Raw genomic sequence first — 19,519 nt, forward strand, 5'->3', positions numbered from 1 at the left:
CTTCATGTTGTATTTGTAGTTTTGTTGTTGTAATCATAGTGAGACATTCAAGATGAGCATGGTTTTTGTGCTGGTTTTTGCCCTTTTTTAATTAAAAACCAATCCATTGTGCCTGCATCTCGCGCTGGCTAAAGGAGCTAGCGTGCACTGCGACCAAGTGTGACGGTGGTTTAAGCGGGCTGCGTTGCCAGGTTTAAAGGGATAATCCGGAGTAAAATGCACTTTAGATCAATTTACGGGATGTTGGGAGTACATACGTTGAGTTGACATCAAAATCATGTCATTCGGATGTGTTTTGAGAATTTCGATTTGACCGTTTTTAGAAAAAGTCGTTAGCCTGGAAGTGAATGGGGCAAATCATGTCACCGCTACAAAACGCTATTTTTATACCTCTTCTACAGCTCCAAACAACATAACACTTACGTGGTAGTGAGTAGAGGGTCCCTAAAGCCAAACCGAAGTGTCCCGAGGTCTTCATGTGGTCGGATATAGAGTCCAGAATGAATTTAATCAAGCCAGTACCTTTCCGGAAATGTTGCTGCTGCAGCTGCCGCTACAGACCGTGGAGAAGTTGGCTACTACAAAAACACTAACTTAATAAAAAATACCTAATACTGTGCAGTATTCGCTGTGTGTTATTTAAAATTTTTTATTGTTATTGTTACCATATTGTTATAAGCTACTATGCGGGTGCGAGCCACCAATTAGAGCTTGAGGAGCCGCATGTGGCTCGCGAGCCGCGCAATGAGTGTCTCTGCCCTAGTTTTTTTAAATACCCTTACAGACCACCATCGATTGAAACTAGTGCTGAAGTAGGCCCTGACTTTGTTGCAAAATTTAACTTCAATAAAAAGATTTAAGCCATCATGGCCTCAATTTGATCTTTATCTATACCTCTCCATCTATCTTGATATTGAAAGAAAAAAAGCCTATTGCAGCCTAAAGTACCCACCAGTTGTTAGTTCCTGCTGTCACACAGTATAATCTTTGGAGCACAAAGCTACTGTCGCCCACATAGACACACCACAGACTCTGTCTAGCCAAAAGATAAGACCAATTGGTCACTTCCTTGTCACTTTATATCAGTGGTAGTTTGAACGTTTCAGCTAAAATGCCTGTGGTGCCCTTCCCTGCAGACTCCAGTGCTGCTGTTTCTTAAGAAAAGAGCTTAATACCAACATTTTGTCTCTCATGGCTTTGTAGGAAGCTTCAGGCCATCTCTGCTTTAGTCAAAACGAATTACTAGTGTTAAACTGAAATTAGATGACTTAATTTACTTGATTCCTTGCAGCACAAGTGACTAAGAAATTAAAGGTTTGAAATAATTTAGTGTTTTGTCTTTTTGTTGCAGAATCATTAAACCACGAGCGGATGTTTCTGGGGAATACATGTGTGTTTACACATTTGAAATGGCACCGAACGCAAATGCAACAATTGAAGTAAAAGGTAAGTATGCTCTGTGACATGATAACCATACATTATGTTACTCTACCTGAAAAATGCAAACATACCTTGTATGAAAAAAACAAAACTGAATCTGACATTTGATTTCCTCCATGGTGTATTCAAATCCCAAGAAAGCCCTTCACTTAGAATTCACCACATGATGACGTGCTAATGTCATCTGCGGTTTTCCGCCGAGAGATGGAGAAAGAAAAATGTAAGAGGAAAGTTGATCACCTAAAGCTGTGTGAAGAGAGTCCTTGTTGACAACGATGTTTAAAGCCATGCAGTGCAGTGGTGATGACAGGGAGCATTCCTGAGGCCTTTGTCACTCGTGGCTTTCACCGAGATGACAGTCAAGCAAAAATGGACAGGCACTGCACATGCTCTCCATAACATGCAAAGCACAAGTCCTACACGGAGGCATCCTTAAGAGCAGTTAGTCATAAAAAAAACGAGTTAGAATGATGGTTTAATGTTTGTAAGATATTTATTGCATAGACTAATTGGTGAAAGTAGTGACTGCGACAGTCGATGCAATGGCAGGAAAAGCTAACCAGAGAACTGCTGTTGGTTTTCCTTCAAGCTGACAGTGAAGCCACTGACTTGAATAAGGAGTCTTCTTTGAAATAAGGCAAGTCAAACCCTCTTCAAGAGAAACTTGCCTGTGTATGGTGCTTAAGCCAATTTGCTGTGGCATGGCGATGGTGCATACTGAGCATGCCTCTAACTCTAACGAAGCGGCTGTCTTTAAGCACTGCCTGATTGCGTAACATGGGTGATGACCGTGTGTGCTCTGCTTTCACTGGATATGTGAGATGACGGCTCCCGTTGCCATTCAAGCTGAAGTGCCTGAGCCATCATTAGGTTGCAGGACTCTTGACTGTTGAGGCTTGCTATCTGTCCGCTGAAGCAAAAATCAGTAGCTGTACTGATGAGGCATGATTTTCACAATGACACTCATGATAAAAAAGAAAAAAAAAAATCCAAATAACAGCATTTTGATGTTCAGAGCTGGTACATTACTGGATCCAAACAAAGAATTCTCTTCAATCTTAAAAAGCTGTTGTGATTTTTCTAGAGGTGTTTGAGATCTTTTTGTGACCCAGGTAGCAAGCCCACTGTTAAACCAGCCAGTTTTGCATTGCGCTTCTGGCAGCAGTTCACTGAGATCCCTCGCCTACAGTGTCCTTGGCACACTCATCCTTGCAGGACTCGGCTCAGAGGCAACAGATGGAGGGTTCTGTGATGTTGTAGGATTAAGGCTCTGAATTCAGTCCCAGCCATCTCTGTGGCAGAAGAGGAGTTTATTGTCTCTAATACAAAGCTTACTACAGATACAGAGTTGGTACCTAATGTCTATCAAATTTTAATAAAGGCTAAGCCCATTTCTCTATGAAAAGGTTTTAACATGCATCCTATAATTGCCCGTTTTACGCAAAAAAAAACAAAAAAACCTTTGGCCAAGCTGTACACAAAAAATAAAATACAATAAAATTGTGCAGAAATGACTTGATTTAACAACTTTTTAACATCTGATGTGATCTTAATCACCCCCCCCCCTCCATGACAGCTATGACCTTGCTTCCTCTCACTCATCCATCTCATAATCATATGTCACTTTACCACTGTCTTGCACACAGAGATTAATAATCAGAGTCAGGAGTGTGAAATGGAAGTTTCTGCCCGTTTTAGCACCACTCCTCGGGCTGTCTCTGAGCTGTCATTCAGAGATATAATACAGTCAGGATAAGGCACAAACCAGCGTGGACACTCCCCTGCTCAGGGAGCACATGTGCACCATAATTAGAGAGGAATGATGTCACAGGAAAGCTCAGACCCCTCCTCCTCTGATATCCATGTGCAGCTGAAAAATGCTCACTCCAGGCCTTTCCCTTATCCTTCACGATTGCATGAAAGGAATTATTGTAATGCTGAGGATTAGTGGAAAAGCAGAAATAGTTTTCTTTATAGCACTGTTCAGAGTTAAATGGAGAGTGTGAGTCTCGTTTTTGACAAAGACTGTTTTATTGATATATCATCATGACGAGGCGCTGATTTCAGATTAAAGGATAAGACCGGTTTTTTGACATTGGGCCCTTGATTTCACATTATAACATGATGTTCTACTCACCCCTGCTTGTTGTTGGTCATTTGGAGCTGTTCCGAAGATATTCGCGAGGCGTCTCGCTGCTCTCTTGAGATATTCGGCCATGAAACGGTTTCCTATGGGCAAGCTTATACAGGCACAAACTATGCTGTTTATAATTTATTAATTACTGTACACTAGCACTGATAACGTGGAGGTGCGTCGCTTACTTAAAAAAATCCGGGTTACTAATTTTGAATTTTAGCCAAATGAATAAATAGGCAGCAGGTCTGTGGGCTGTCTGTGGTAGTAGCACGACGATGACGTCAGTAACACCCACTTTACGACAAAAATTCAAAATTACAGTAACCCGGATTTTTTTAAGTAAGCGACGCACCTCCACGTTATCAGTGCTAGTGTACAGTAATTGATAAATTATAAACAGCATAGTTTGTGCCTGTATAACGTTGCCCATAGGAAACCGTTTCATGGCCGAATATCTCAAGAGAGCAGCCAGACGCCTCTCGAATATCTTCGGAACAGCTCCAAATTACCAACAACAAGCAGGGGTGAGTAGAACATCATGTTATAATGTGAAATCAAGGGCCCAATGTAAAAAAAACGGTCTTATCCTTTAATGCATGAATTCATTAATTCCACAACCTTTGTGTTGCATTTCCATTATCAGTTAATTCATTAATCAGAGCCATTTTTCACCATTATTGTTTTGCTCAAAATCTCTTTTAAGGAATTCACAGTGGCTTTATTCTGAATGGGAACATCTGGAGGCTCTTATATTATAGTGATACCCCCACACATCCTGTGATATTCCCCACTCCATGTGTTGCGTGGGGGATGTAGTCCATAGTACATGAAATAACTATGCAGCCAAAATCATGCTTTTTGATCAAAGTAAACATCTGTCCAACAGAATTCAGCGTTTATTTGATCTCTGTCTGATGTCAAAGAGTCAAGAGAGCTGTAGTTTTTTAAAGTTGACAAGATAATCTGAGCCAAATGAGTGAGAAATGATCAGATTTTGAGAGTAAACAATACACTGTAAATAACTATTAACCAATGAAAGAACACCTGAGTAGTCAGAGGAAAAATGGAAGCCTGGAAGACTACCTGATACATGGAAAATGTTCAAACCACAAGTTTGGATTTTTCTACAATGCAACAAAAACTTCAATCTTCTTCTTTTTGCTTGTTTATTTGCACGCATTATTTAACATACACAGACGAGTATGTCCGAGAGGCGGGGTACAACCTGGACAGGTCGCCAGTCCATCACAGGGCCACACAGAGACAAACGAGACAAACAACCACACACACTCACACTCACTCCCAAGGACAATTTAAGTGGCACCAATTAACCTGACATGCATGTTTTGGGACAGTGGGAGGAAGCCAGAGTACCCGGAAAGAACCCACGCATACACGGGGAGAACATGCAAACTCCTGGAACCCTCTCGCTGTGAGGCGACGGTGCTAACCACCACACCGCTGGGCAGCCCTTAGAAAATACAAACAAATCTAAAATTACTGTAACTGATTTTTAAATTGCACTTAAGGACACCAATTTTTTCTCAGGAGGAATTTGTGTCCATTCTTGCTGAATACAAGATTTCAGCTGCTCAACTGGCTGGGGCCTCCTTGTTTGATTCTCCTAATCATGATTTGCCATATATTTACAAAAGACAGACAGATCTGGACTGCAGGCAGGACAGTCAAACACTCATGCTCTTTGTTTATGAAGCCACACTGCTGGAAGTCGTGCAGAATGAGGTTGAGCTTTGTCCTGCTGCAATAGCAAAGGAGATGTCACCTTGGTGGTAGCATATGTCTTCAAATCAATGGTATCAAAGTTTCCTAAATGCATAAAGAAGTCATCCATGCCATGGACATTAATGCACCCACATACCATCGCAAAAGCTGGTTTTGCACCTTTTGCTTTCAACAGCCTGGATGGTTAATCTTTCAAAAAGCAACCTGAAATGATGACTCAACTGACAAGAGAGCACGCAAGCACCGTTTGTCACAGAGTTGATATTTGGCTTCTTCCCAGTAATATACATTTTCTGGTAACATTTCTGGAAGCAGCAGCAGGCTATGTTGAGTTAAAATGGTTTTCCAAGGTACTCCCGGGCCCATGTGGCTATATTGATCATGGTGACATTACATTTCTAGTGCCGCCTGAGGGCTAGAAGGTGACATGCATCCAACTGTTTTTTCCTTCCTTGACCTTTAGGCACTCAAATTTCCCCAGACTCCCTAAATCTTTTCACAGTATTATGTATCGTAAATGTTGAAAGGCCAGATTTACTAAATAGGGTATTTGTAAATAGGGAATAAGTGTGTGGTCACAAATCATAAATAGTAGCGATAGTAGTGTCCAGCTCTACATGTGAGGTTCCAAAAATAGAGCTGATTTACAAACAAAGGCACAATTAGCTCATTTAAATCATGAACAAAGTGACTTCCCAGCAAACTTCAGACACAAACAAGCAGACTGGTTGATAATCTTGCCCAACAATTGACCAATTACGCAGGTGCAGCATTTTTCTTGTTGCAAGACAGCACATCACATACGGTATATTGACAGTAATGATGACAAATTCTCTACATATTATTATTATTATTGTTTTATTACAAAAGAAAAACATAAAACAATCATATAAGTAGACATAAATAAATGAAAAAAATTAAATAAAATTAAATGTACTAAATGTGACAGCTAAGAAGCTCATGGAATTTTGCTGGGAAAGACTAAGGCTTTGGTGAATATTGCTTTAAAACCCAATGCTGACACCCTTACCTGTCACCAACTAATTTGCTTACTGTTGAATGTCCCAAAACGGTGTTGCGTATTCTTCAAAATTCGGTCGCTTCTCTTCTAACTTTTTTGAATATTTTCCTTTCTAGTTGAGATAGCAAAATAAAAGTTCAGACAAATAAATGAATTGCAGAATTCCAGATTTTTCTTGCATTTTAGAAAACTCCACTGTGTTTCTGGAAATATAATTTGTAGTAGTCTCTGTGAGATTATTCAGAAAAGAACAGCATCGCAATATCTGCAGAGCCGACTCGGATTCTTGCCTGCAGCAGCTCTGAATATTCAAAAAGCAACTGAACAACCTCAGTGAACTAGTGCTACTACAGTTACCCCTGATTACACCTTTTTCTTATTAAAACCAAATAAGAAAGACATTCATATGACACAAATTCTTATCATAACTTAACAGTTTTTTCTTCCTTCTTGCCATCTGGCTTGAGTTTAAATGCTCCTTTGTTTTACTTCTGTCAGCTGAGCTAATGATGGATTTTATTGATCTACTTTACCATTGCAGCAAAACCTGACATCACTGGCCACAAGCGAAGTGAAAATAAGAATGAGGGGGAAAACGCAATGCTTTACTGCAAGTCTGTTGGTTATCCTCATCCTTCTTGGACATGGCGAAAAGTGGTTGGACCATCCTACAAGGTAAATTTGCACATGTGTAAAGAATACAAGAAAAAAGATGAGAATATAAGACAAAAAAACAGACATGGGGACAATAGATACTCTAAATAAAAGATGTTAACATGTTTTCAGAGTCATTTACTTAAAATGGTCATTGTGTTTCAGGAAATTGACAACTCCACTGGACGTTTCTTCATCACTAACAGAGACAACTACACAGAGCTCAACATACTAAATCTGGACATAAACGCAGATCCTGGAATATACGAATGCAATGCCACTAACGTGATTGGAAACACTACTGAGACCACTATACTACGAGTGCGAAGCTATCTTGCACCGCTTTGGCCTTTCCTGGGAGTGCTGGCCGAAATTATTATCCTAGTAGTAATTATCGTCGTGTATGAAAAACGCAAGAGGCCAGACGACTTCATTGATGGTAAGACAACTTTTGTAAACAGTAGAAGCTTGCAAACAATTAACTGAAGGGAGTTATCCAATTATTTCTGTTCAAAATACAACCCGACAAATTTAAACAGTTGAGACAGTCAAATGTTATTGTCTGGCTTTTTTATCTTTGCTTCAGGAAAATTGAAATACTCTAAAAGATCAGAAAAAGTTTTCCATTTTCTGTCAGGTACAAAAAAAGTGTGTGCACAGGGATAGCTACAGCCGAGCTATAGGAATGCTTAGAGATGTAAGTTAACTTTGAGCCAGACGGCTGAATCTACTGTCAGGGGAGATCTTGATTGGCTCACTGACTATCAAAGATTTGCTTCCTGCTCACAGGTTCAACAGAAGGAGAATGGAGAGATATGATCACATATAAGCCACATATTAGATGCATGCAAATATGACCTTTATAGAAGCACATTAGCTAATTGGGGGAGGGAAGGGGGCACACCTCGCCCTTCAAAAAGTTGTCTATTTGTGTCTGAACTGGCATTGAAAACATTTTTTTTTTATAGCAGAATTAGAGTGTTAATAAACATGTTGGGTTTTCTGTCTGTATTAAAGCTTTCAGAACATTTCAGTCCCAATATGTTACTTAATTGGTTACTATTCTTTTCCCTCCCCCCCCTTTCCAAATGGCAACATAATCTAAATGGGTGGTAAGTGACAGATCCTGCATGGTTATGAAGATTTATTTTTTTCTTTCTGTCATTTTCTGTGTTTACAAGTCAACAGCCCATCCAAAACCCTGAAAATCTTCCAGGAGATGTTGCTCAGATATTATAACAGGAAAATAAGATGATTTTAAACAGTGGCTTGTAAACCTGGCTGACCGTTTTCATATTCAAATCATTGAATTTGACATGTTTCCACTGGAGATGCTCATATTTTAATCAATTTTCCTATTTCCCCTCATATAAAAAGCCCTGTTATCCCTTTAACCTTAACATTTACAACTGTTGTATGTAGAGATATATAAATGAGTTTGAGTTGTGTATGGAATAAAACAAATCATCTTGTGTGTTTCCAAAATAATCACAATTAAAAATGTAGTCCTGGATCAACTCCAAATGGATCAAGTGAGAGGTATATGTGAGCAAAACAATTCTAGAGCATTTAAATTTCCTTGTTTGTTCACAATTTCTTGGTTATCTATGGATTGGAAACTGTGGTCTGGTCCTTAACATTATAGCACCAGGTTTGCATAAACAAACTGCGCTTAAGGAGCAACAAATGAACCGATCTAGCTTTGCAATATTAAGTCCATAAAAAGGACTGGATGGTTTATCAACTTTCATTTGTATTACTCTAATTTTAAATGAAAAGTGAGGCAATATGTTTATACTGATCTAGTTCAATGTTGCGATAATCTGCCTCCTCTGTGAAGCTCTGCTTGTGTTGGCACCTCTCATCTAACACTCACAGCACAGCCCCACCCACTGAAGCTGCAAACAAGCCTCGCACTCACTCACGATGCCACCTCATCATTGCTGACTTAGCAGCTTAGATTTTTTTTTTTTTTTCCAAAAAGCCTATAACAATAAATCTTAAAATGTTTTCAGACAAACCTAAGGAGGAGAGTCCTTAGCACGATGACTTCATTTTCAGCAACACCTCTCTCTGTCTTTCCTGCTCAGTCAGAGGCAGCAGCACATTCACCTGACAGCGTAATGGATATAAAAAACATACATTTCGGTATTCCCGATATACACTTTATATTCTACTATAGATTATAGATCCAAACAGGTCAACATCCAGACTGCTTTGTCCCTGTGGTGGAATAAATTAGTAATACAATAAATTCTAATAAATGCTTCAGATAATCTTTTTTTCCTTCTTACTTCTCATTCACAATAAAATAAGCATGTGTGCATTCTGTCAATTATATTTCCTATTCAAATTCCATGACATAATCTTATAGCACGTTTGTGATCCGTCATGTTAATTGATAATAAAAAAAAAGGCGAGCTAAACATGTTTCCCTGTATTTGCTTAAAATACACACACATACACAGGCAGAAGCACCAATGAGGCTTAAGTAGGCTCTGTGCTTGGCCTCTAGTTTGGTTTCATCTACCAAAAAAATGAAGCGATTAAGGTAGATTATATTTTCCGTGTTCGTGCCATTCAAATCAGGATTGAGGCGATGCACAGCCTTTCTGAAATCTCCTTTTAACGTCCCCTCTTTCCCAGAGGTCTTGGCCTCTGTCTGCGTGCGTTATAAATTCTGCTCTCTTGATGGCTTAGCTGTGTTGGAACACTTTCTAACGCCACAGACAAAGGCTCTGATGCAGAGGCTGACATTTCTATCCTGTGTTTCAAATCAAATTGCGAAAATGACAGACTTTGCTGTGTGATGACTGGCTAACAAACAGTGAACTTTATGTAAAAAATGTGAAGCATTCAAACTTACCTCGATATGTTTTTTTTTTTTAAGCTATAACATGCAATCATAACTGATTCACTCACTTTATGTGCTACAATCATCATGTTAAACCGTCTCACACAGTAAAAATCTGCTGTTATTCTGCTTCAAATCAGTGGTATATGCCGGCGGATGTTTGACCTCTTTGCAGAACCATGTTTTTTTGTCTTATAACTGCCATGAACTCATTTTAATGCCATGGAATGCTGCTAATGCTGCTTATCCCAGACTAATAACTGCATGGAAAATATCTCACTGTGACTGGTAACTTACCTGTTGACACATTTCATTTGTTTTGCAACACCAACCACCCTATTAACCCTTCCAAGACTGAGGGGTTTAACACTAACTTTTCACTATTGCAACAATATCCACCAGTTAGTCTTCCTACATGTTTTAAGTGCTTTGTTGTAATTGTGACATTTATTGCTCTACCCTATTGTGAAAAAGACTTAACAACTATATGCGTTTGTCCCACCGAGATAATCAGTATTTATTGTAGGAAAAAGTAAGCCGAGACAGCTTTCATGAGATATGTAGTTTAATTCTAAGCAGTTATTTCCTCATATCCATCAGTATGAAAATGCAGATTGTAATCTGTTCAAATATACAGGAACCCTGTGAAATTCAGATGGCATATGAGGTTAAGTTTACAACTTTTTAGTTTACGTTTGCTCTTCTGGTGACAATTAGATTTTTTTTCATGTTTCAGCCCTAAGCCAACAACGTAAGTATCCACAAACTCCCCCCGTTTGTTTGCCAGTGTTCTGAAAGTTGATTGTCACATGAGAAAAAATAAATCGTACCGGGGGGGGGGGTTAAAGTGGTCAAAACAGCCATGTGCGTGCTATTCGCGGTAGATGTGCTGAAACATGAAACACAAGCATTTTCCTGTTATTTGTTTATTTTATTTCCAACATTTGACCTCCATGTTCTATTTTTGTCTCGTTTCTCCCCATGGCAAAGACGATGAGCCAGTTGGACCCATGTAAGTAACAACATACTGATATTGCATATGTTAATATTTACAGGAAAATATTGGTTACTGTGAAGTGAACTGTCTATCACCTTTCACTTACTATCATAACTGCTTCCTTCCTAGGAAGACAAATTCGACAAATAATCACAAGGACAAAAATATTCGTCAGAGGATTACAAAATAAGCAATCTACTCAAGTAAGACACTGTTGTAGGGGATGGGGGGGTTCTAAATATAGAATTCATTGTGAGGATAATCCATAGTCACACCTTCTCTTGATTTTCTCTCCACAGATGAGCTGGCTAAACTGCATTTTTTGATTACATGAAAGTATCAGAGGTTGATAAAGATCCAGGCAGTTTTGAAAAAAAAAGCATATCTTGTCTCATTTTATGAGAAACAATATCAGCATAACACTGGCAACAAAAAGAACATAATGGCTGTCTTAAGCATGCCTTATTCAGTCTTACGTGGAGATTTCAGGATGACATATAATGACTAAATCACCACAAAGGTGTACACATTTTCAATGTGCTGTTGATGTCTCCTTTAATAATTTTATCATGTCCTCACAATTGAGGTGATCCCTTTTGTATTACATATCATGTACAATGCATGCAAGATAATTACGCAATAGGATACTCAGAATAGACATTTTCTGTTGTTATCCCTCGTGTCGCTTTTTTTTTTTTTTTTTGGGCATCTAAAATGACCATCCTTCATATATTGTTTTTATTGTTGAAAATTTGTACAGCATATCATTGTCATTTAACTATTTGATTTGTGACAGGGAGTCTACTTTTATCAGAACTTTTATTGTGAAGCAAGGGCTTCAGTGACTGGCAGTATTCAAGTTCAATTGCGAGTGCTTACAGAAAATGACTACAGTGTGTTTAACTATCTGAACAAAAAGGATATGTGTATTATTTATATTTTCTTTCCAGAGTATCTTAGGTGTCTTGTATATGTTGAAGTATGAGTGTCTAAATGATAGGAAATCTGTAAAGAAAAAAAAAATATTTTTTTTTATATTTCCCCAATTTCATTAATTGATTTTTACTTTAATTTTTTTTTCTCTTTAACTGTATAGCATGGCTATAATCCTATGCAATATGTATTCTTAAATAGATATATGGAGGGCAGTTTGTTTTACTCAGTGAAGCTTTAATATTGTGGGATCACTTGGAAGCTGACATAGCAAAATTCACTGCTGTAGCTGCATGACTCCTCTTTTAATACGATGTATCCATGTGTGTTGCGGTGGAAATGGACCTGCGTTAAGTTGGGGAACAGAGGGACCAGAGTATATAGCCACGATCAAACATATGAGTGAGACCAATATTTTTTTTTCTGAATAAAAAATGTTAAAAATCCAGACGTCATTGCTATTTTACTTTTTATTTTGGGCAAGATCCCCAAAATCCGATACCAGTGAAAACATTTTCTGTGAGCCATATACCATAACAACTAATGTGCAATAACATTCCAGAGAACACTGCAAGCACAGCCAGAACCACCTCACCACCAACAGGCACTGCCTACACAAAATGTAATGCAGAAAATCCAAACAACACACACATTGCACCGACATGACCTTTCTGCCTTCGGCTATTGTTACAAAATTCTTGACTCTCCGAGCAGTTTCCTCAGCTCCTCTTCTATCTTCTCTACAAATGCATGGAAGCTGGGATCCAGCAGACAAACACGCAGGATAGCCTCAAAATCACCTTGTGCCAAAGAGCTGTCATCATATATTTGAGGGAGAATCACAGCAGTCTCTCCCAAGAAGTGCTGTGGGATGTCAAGAGAATATTTGTTCAAAAGGTAATACAGTATTGGGTTCTTTATGTTCGCATGTACAGTTTAAGTAAATTGAAATGGCCGCTGTGTGCCTCTAAGAAAATAAAAACAATTCTTCTTCGATTAACATTGACATAAAAATGCATGGTGCATGTACATTTGAACGATTTTCTGTGTAATGCATCTGAATTTTAACAGTCAATACCTGAGTAAGACGCCCGACGGACACAGATCCCCGAACAACCTCAGGCTCAGTCCCCGCAGTCTTTTCCTGTTACAGGACGAGACACAAAATGAGAGGAAAAAAAAAAAAGATATGACAGACAACAGTCTGAAATCACAGTGTTGAGAGACCAATCAATGGCTTCATTACTAATTGAAAATTTTCCACACCTCAAAGTCCTTTCATCGTTACTGTGAACTTCTTCAGTGTGCAAGTCCCTTAAGGTCAAATTAAGCCCCATGCCAGAGTCCATTCCTTTCTCAGTCTTACATGTTTAATGCTGTGAAGCCCGCAAGAGCTGGGTGTAAGTTTAGCTCAGATCCAATCTGTAATCAATTCTATGACATGAGTGTTGTCATGTTTGAATTGTGATAGCTGCCATGAAGCACAACTGATTTACAGATTGACTGACATTATCTTGCTCACAAATTTCAGCAGATGAAACGCTTTCATTTCGTTGCTTTGTTTAGGTTTTACATTTTTGGGACATCAATGTTTTCATAATCAATACATTTGATAAAAATATTAATTGTAATATTCAGAGCAGAGAATTCTCAGCGGCTTGCGGGCTAAGCCAGTTTAAGTGGTTATATTTTCATGTGCACAGTGATTATATTATTGTTCAGCGCTCCTGTCTAAGAGTGAGTAGTTTTTGGGGATGGGACATCTAGTATTCCAGCCAAATCTTCTGTTGGGATTGGCGAATGATTTATGTCCATTATATAGTCAATCTCACTCCACCTACTGTTGGTGTAATGTCACCTCTAAGATTAAGACTTTGTTGTAAATAGCACCATCTAGTGAACACATATGGCCACTGCTGAGACAACAGTCAGTAAAAATTGAAGTATACAATATTTGCTTTATACATATTCAATATTTAGAAATATTTAACCCATCCTTAACTTTAAATCACCACCTTTGCCACAACTCTACGGGCGTCGCATTTTATATATGCAAGGCATACTGATACATGTATCAGTGCCAGTTATGCTATAGAAATTGTATTTACTAGCTGGGATTGGCGACCCTGAATAGGATAGAGTGGATATGGAGAATTTATTAAATTTTAACTTTTGAGTTTTTTACACTTTACCGACACATAAACCGGGCAACCTGTGTGACTGGTGCGGGGAACTCGGAGGGGGGCTGATTTGGACGTGTTGAGGCATCATCCAGAGTGGTGACAGCGACGTACTCCCTCAGTTTTTCAGCAGCACTGAAACACTCATTTATGGCCTCTGCCCTGCTACTTCCATCAAACTGCATCCTTAACATGCGGATTTCTCCCTACAAAATTCCACAAAAAAAAAAACAACACACAGTCTGTATCTGTCAATCAATTGTGCAAATGAAAACACAGCGTGTGGTTTTTTATGTTTACTTTCTGTAATCAGCATCTTTGCAAAAAAAGAGAAGAAATTGTGCATACAAGGAGATTCAAAAGTAATTTTCAGGTAAGTACAGTATAAGACAGGTTTATAAAAAAGTCATATCATCATTATTATTATAGTTTGGTGTATTTTAAGTTTTTCAATTGGCTATAGCATAAAGGATGCAGATACCAGTACAGGATCAAAATGCATCTCATGGCTCACCTTCATTGTAAATCGAAGCATGAGGTTATCAGATGTCTGTTGCACTTTCAGAGAATCTAACAGCAAAGGAACTGCATCCTGTAACAGTGGAAACAATAATAAACGTCTTGAGAAACCAGGTTTGTAAACATTTTTATCCAAATGACATCATCGTAATTAAGACGAGTTTTTAATCATGTGAGAATTCTTCTTTTTGACTATGCTAAATCAAGGAGGCTATGTATCCACTCATTTATTTGTGAAAGTGTCTTAGAGTATAACAGTTTTATGACCCATAAAGAATTCATTTAAAAAAACAGTTACCCAAAACTGTCTGCAGGGGTCTCTATTTACTTAGTATAGTCAGAGAAATTTGGCTTTAAGTCTCATGATATTCTTTTCTTCAAAAGCAGGTAAACAAGCAAACAATAACCTTACAGTGTTGTTTTTGTTAAATGCGCCTAACATGAACATTCATTTTGACTTTCAAAAACAATGAGTCTCATTTGCAATTATCTGCTAAATAATTAAGGGAACACGCATCTCACAGCAAGATGCTGTCAATCAATCTGGGAGTTAGAAGGTCATTTGTAAACAATGTGGAGTCCACAATTCTACAATGAGAAAGGCTATTCATCAGTGGAAAACATTTAAGAGAGTCATCAGTCTTTTCATGAGTGGACGCCCCAACCAGTTCACCCCAAGGTAGGAGTGATCAACGCTCAGAGTCACTGCAAAAGGCTCAAGTACTACATCTCAGACTCTACAAGCCTGAGTTGGCGTGTTAAATGTTAAAGTTTAAGACGGTACGATTAGAAAAAGACTGAGTAAGAATGGCCTGTGACGAAGAGTTGCCAGGAGCAAATCTCTTCTCGCTAAAATGAACATGGCAGCATGGCAAAGGTTTCCAAAGTTGCCTCTGGAAAAAACCCTCTGGAGCAGCTTTTGAACAAACGAGACCTAAATGAAGATGTCTGACCAAAACACAGCATATAAACACAAATACCTACAGTGGAGGGAGGATGATTGGAGGCTGTTTTTTCCCCATCAGTGGGAGCTGGGCATCTTGCAGTCATTGAGTCGAACATTAAAGCCTGGTTTATAGTCGGTAACGCAAGACGCAACGCAACGCAAGCCCTTGCGCGGTTGCAAGCCCCCCCTTACGTGCTTGCGTTTGTCACCTCAATTTTCTAAACTTCACGCAAGACGCGAGCAGAGCTATAGAGTAGCCACTCTGGACGCAAGCACAAGCCACTAACTACATCACATCCGGCAGCGTGTTCATCTTCCGGTTTCATCCCCTAATAAAAGACCGCTGTTTTCAAACGCCAAGGTAGAAAGCGAAGAAGAAGAAGAAGAAGCATGAATCCCATAGACATAATATATATATATTATGTCTATGATGAATCCACTCGAAGAGAGACTTGCTGAAGAGGTCCTGGCGGTGAATTTCCTTTCATCGTTGTAGGCTTGTCATTGAAAAAACCCGCTGCTCCACCTACTGTCCTGGCGGTGAATCGCCACGCAGCACACGCAACCGCCGACAAAGCTAAATGAAGCATAAACGTCTCGAGCCATTAACACAAGCGCAAGAGCAAGGGCAGTTAAAAGAAGTATAACTCAGCCTTAACTCCTCTGTGCAGGTTCTATAAGTTACTGAATCATAGGGTGTACTTAGTTTTTTCCTAACACTGCCTCTGCATTGTGTCTTTTTTGGTTAAATAATGACACATTTGTGTCACGTGTTGTGGTTAATCTATGGTTGTATTTGACTATTCTATTAGATTTGGTAAGGACCAGAGGTTTCTTTTTTGATTTCTCATTATTAACATTTTGATTTGAGTGTTACAATTCCTCAGTAATCCTTTCGATCTTTCTAAATCATCACATAATCTTCAGAAAATGTTAACAGTTTCCTTCAGACTTAATCAAAACCTATAGGTTTAACAAATTTAGGCTTAAAAATCCCTGAGAATTCACTGCACCAGTATATAATAGACCAGTCAGTCGTCCTCAGAGAAAGCTCTCTTCAGTCCAACCTGAATATAGACTGACTTGTCAACCTGGCACAGCAAGATACCCGTGTTTCCTGCCAGAACACTATTAATCAGACAGAGAGAGATCTCTCAAATTTCTGTTGTCTGCAGTTGAGAAGAAACTTTTTCTCTCTGAGTGCTACAACAACTAGTACAAATCAAAATGATACAGCTGTTGGGAAGATTAGGGTTACTCATCATGTCAACAATATTTTGATGGTGGCTTCAGTCATTTCTTCAATTCCATTGACAGTAAGGGTACTGTCAATGGAATTAGCCCAGTTGTGGATTTACATGTTACTCTACTGTTCAATTGCTTTCAAGCAACCCATGCAATGTACAGGATGACAAATGTCAAGTCGAGACCGATGAGTCATATAAAATTGAAAGAATTATAAAAGAAATCAAAGAAGCCTGGTTTTTGGTTTGTTTTGCTTGAAACTTATTTTAAACCCAAGCAAGCCTGAGGAATATTTGGCTTGACCCATCCAAAAACAATGCAGTCAGATCCCACCAGATATGAACAGAAATGTCAGTTTCCTCAACAGAATAGTTCACATGGCCTTCTTCTTCAAAGTGGAAGACATTTAATAGATTCACAAAAGATCCCAGGTGTGAAAGCCATAAAAAGCCTAAAGCTGCAATGATTTGGTGTGTGTATATGTCCCATCAAAAATATCCGTTTGAACCGGCAGCGTTAATCAACAGTACTCAGATTCAATGTTCCCTCTGTAGCTGGAGGGACAACAAATAACCTTGCTAGAATGCAAATTGCCAGTGTCAGAGCATGACACTCAGAACTGCAGCCTCAGATGACTTTCAACAACATGCCCCCCTGCAGGAGTCTTTATCTATTCTCTTAGCTATACAGTTTCAAGCATCTTACAGTCTAAACTTGAAAGGTCAGGTACTGGTGAACATAACATGGGTTGATACTAACAAATATTAACAGATAGTCCCAACTGAAACCATTAAATTAAAAAATAAAATGCGCTGTGATTCTGCTATTTACTTGGATATGAAACTTGTAAAGGATGAGGTAAGTTCAATGTCCTTTAAATGACCATTAATCTATATCAATAAGGATGCATTAAACACTGTTCAGTGTTCTTGAAAAATAAGTCTTAATCTTGATCTGTTGCTCACATACTTATGGCAACACAAAGATACAAACAAACACCAAGGAAATACAGATCAATCCAGTCACATTGTCTCTTTACCAAGCTTTCTTGTCCTTGCAGTACCAGTAAGTATCCAGATTCCAATATTGTGAGGACAACTTCAGGTTTATCACCCTTTGCCTCAAAAACCTGGTGAAGAAAAAAAATATATAAAAAAATATTAGTAAATGAGTTTTTTTGACAATTACTCATTATATACATTTTCTTAAACACTGTGGGTGTGATAAGGATGCAGTTCAAATTTAATATGTAGGCTATATGTAACCTTTACATATAGCCTACATTAAGATCAATTCTGCCGGTCATTCATACTGCATTTTAAGGTCTTACTATTTTCTGAGCTTAAGAGCACCTGGCTTGAGAGGATAGTTAATAAGGTATTGTGGATATCATTTTCTGGTTTAAAATGTCCCGTAGAAAGGTGCATTTGCCAACAAAGTAACCCGTGAATATCTAGGATGATACTTCTTTTTTCTTTTAATTAAAAATAACTCAGATACCATCTTGTAATTTCACACACAAAATTGCAATGAACTCTACATTTCACCCTGGAATATTTGTGGGTGGACTGTAATTTCCTCTTAATCCATTTCAGATAAATTATTAGTTTATGTAGATGTTTCTCAGACTGGCAATGCTGGCTTTAGACGTTTCCTTTTTCTAGGACTAAATATACAGCTCTTCCTTGCCATCTAAAGACTGGTGCAGCTCATAAAATTCAAAGCCTAATCTAGGATATATAGAATTTGGTGAACATCTTTTTTGTTTGAATTGGGTGGCTGAATACAGGGATGTATAAGGAAAGTCTTAAATCTATTACCTCAATTAGTTTCAGTTTAAATCTCACTGCAATGGGGATTACAATGCATTAAAATTAAATAATTATACAAAAATATTCATGAACATAGATATTGCGATTTCCTACTTATCAAGGATTGAACAATAACTGAACCTACGAGCTTACAAGACTAACATCGAGTAACACGGGTAAATCCGAAAAAACGTAAAAATGAAAAGATATGCCCTTTGTTTGAACAGATGTTTGTGCCCACGACAATGGTTTGATGACCTGGCAGGCACCAACTACATTTTGTAGCTAAAAAATGCTGTTAACTACCTAGCTAGCATACTGTTGTTCTAACGATTAAGTAATCCCCAGTTACCTTCCAAGGATTTCCTATTTTCTGTGCAGAACGTGGAAACAAACGCCCATAGCGTCTTAACTTCCAACCATGTCTGGAAGCCATTTCCAGAGAGCAAACTTCGTGGATAGTTCCTGACAGACAAGAGTCGCTAACTTCCCACAGCCACAGGAGCTCGTGTGAGTGTTAGCGCGCGAGGCGAACGCACTCCTATTTGCCCATTAGAACGAATAGCCTATGTTCTTTATTGAGCAATTCAGATTTAACTTTAGAGCACCTGTGGAGCTTAAGAACGTCAGTATTGTATGTATTTGGTTGGACTAACATGTTTACAAGCATCTAATAAGTCTGCCCCCCCCCCTAACTCAATGATTTCATTTAGCTAGTGTCATTTAAATGGTTCCCTTCTTCTGAAGCTGCTGTTCCAACAAATATTTGAAAACAGATACTATAGCACTCTCCACCATAGACAAGAGGATATGCAACATCTTGCTGCAAACATTGTAGGACCTAAGCTTCTTCAAGAAGTAGTCTTCCTGTAAACAGTCAAGGTTGTACATTTCCAGTTTTGCCTGTTATCCAGTCCATATTCTGTATATTAAATCTGTAGTCCTCCGCCACCTCGACCTTTTCTCCTGGGATGAAACAGGGGTTTGACTTATTCCTGGTCAGTCTAAAATCTGCAATGATCTCCTTTGTCCGGTTTAC

General features: G+C 38.6%; 2 protein-coding genes across 4 annotated transcripts in view; one reads left to right on the plus strand and one right to left on the minus strand.

The window, feature by feature from the left end:
• Positions 1-12,227, plus strand: part of LOC142379281 (neuroplastin-like) — a 36,616-nt gene extending 24,389 nt beyond the window's left edge. For 2 of the 3 annotated variants that reach the window (XM_075464417.1, XM_075464429.1), the window contains 6 exons: positions 1,352-1,446; positions 6,883-7,016; positions 7,161-7,434; positions 10,840-10,861; positions 10,976-11,049; positions 11,146-12,227. In XM_075464417.1, coding sequence (XP_075320532.1) covers positions 1,352-1,446; positions 6,883-7,016; positions 7,161-7,434; positions 10,840-10,861; positions 10,976-11,036 — 586 coding nt within the window. In that variant the 3' untranslated portion in view covers positions 11,037-11,049; positions 11,146-12,227. Of the gene's footprint in view, positions 1-1,351; positions 1,447-6,882; positions 7,017-7,160; positions 7,435-8,118; positions 9,144-10,839; positions 10,862-10,975; positions 11,050-11,145 lie in introns of those variants that run through there. The other variant, XR_012769671.1, reaches the window with a different exon arrangement.
• Positions 12,228-12,429: 202 nt separating this feature from the next.
• rec114 (REC114 meiotic recombination protein) lies at positions 12,430-18,916 on the minus strand. Its single transcript, XM_075469480.1, has 6 exons — positions 18,833-18,916; positions 17,709-17,798; positions 14,474-14,551; positions 13,992-14,165; positions 12,858-12,923; positions 12,430-12,643 (listed from the first exon to the last, which is right to left on the minus strand). Exons 1-6 carry the CDS (start codon positions 18,914-18,916, stop codon positions 12,467-12,469), a joined length of 669 nt encoding a protein of 222 aa, XP_075325595.1. The 3' UTR covers positions 12,430-12,466.
• Positions 18,917-19,519: the final 603 nt, after the last annotated feature.

This window comes from Odontesthes bonariensis, chromosome 1 (assembly GCF_027942865.1).
Source record: "Odontesthes bonariensis isolate fOdoBon6 chromosome 1, fOdoBon6.hap1, whole genome shotgun sequence".
Lineage (NCBI taxonomy): Eukaryota > Metazoa > Chordata > Actinopteri > Atheriniformes > Atherinopsidae > Odontesthes > Odontesthes bonariensis.

Excerpts from the sequence above, each read along its gene's own strand:
- rec114 (XM_075469480.1), bottom strand. The coding sequence starts at position 18,916 with ATGGCTTCCAGACATGGTTGGAAGTTAAGACGCTATGGGCGTTTGTTT. Across the intron at positions 17,799-18,832 it reads AAATAGGAAATCCTTGGAAG|GTTTTTGAGGCAAAGGGTGA; the intron begins GTAACTGGGGAT and ends TTTCTTCACCAG. Across the intron at positions 12,644-12,857 it reads CCGTCGGGCGTCTTACTCAG|CACTTCTTGGGAGAGACTGC; the intron begins GTATTGACTGTT and ends GACATCCCACAG.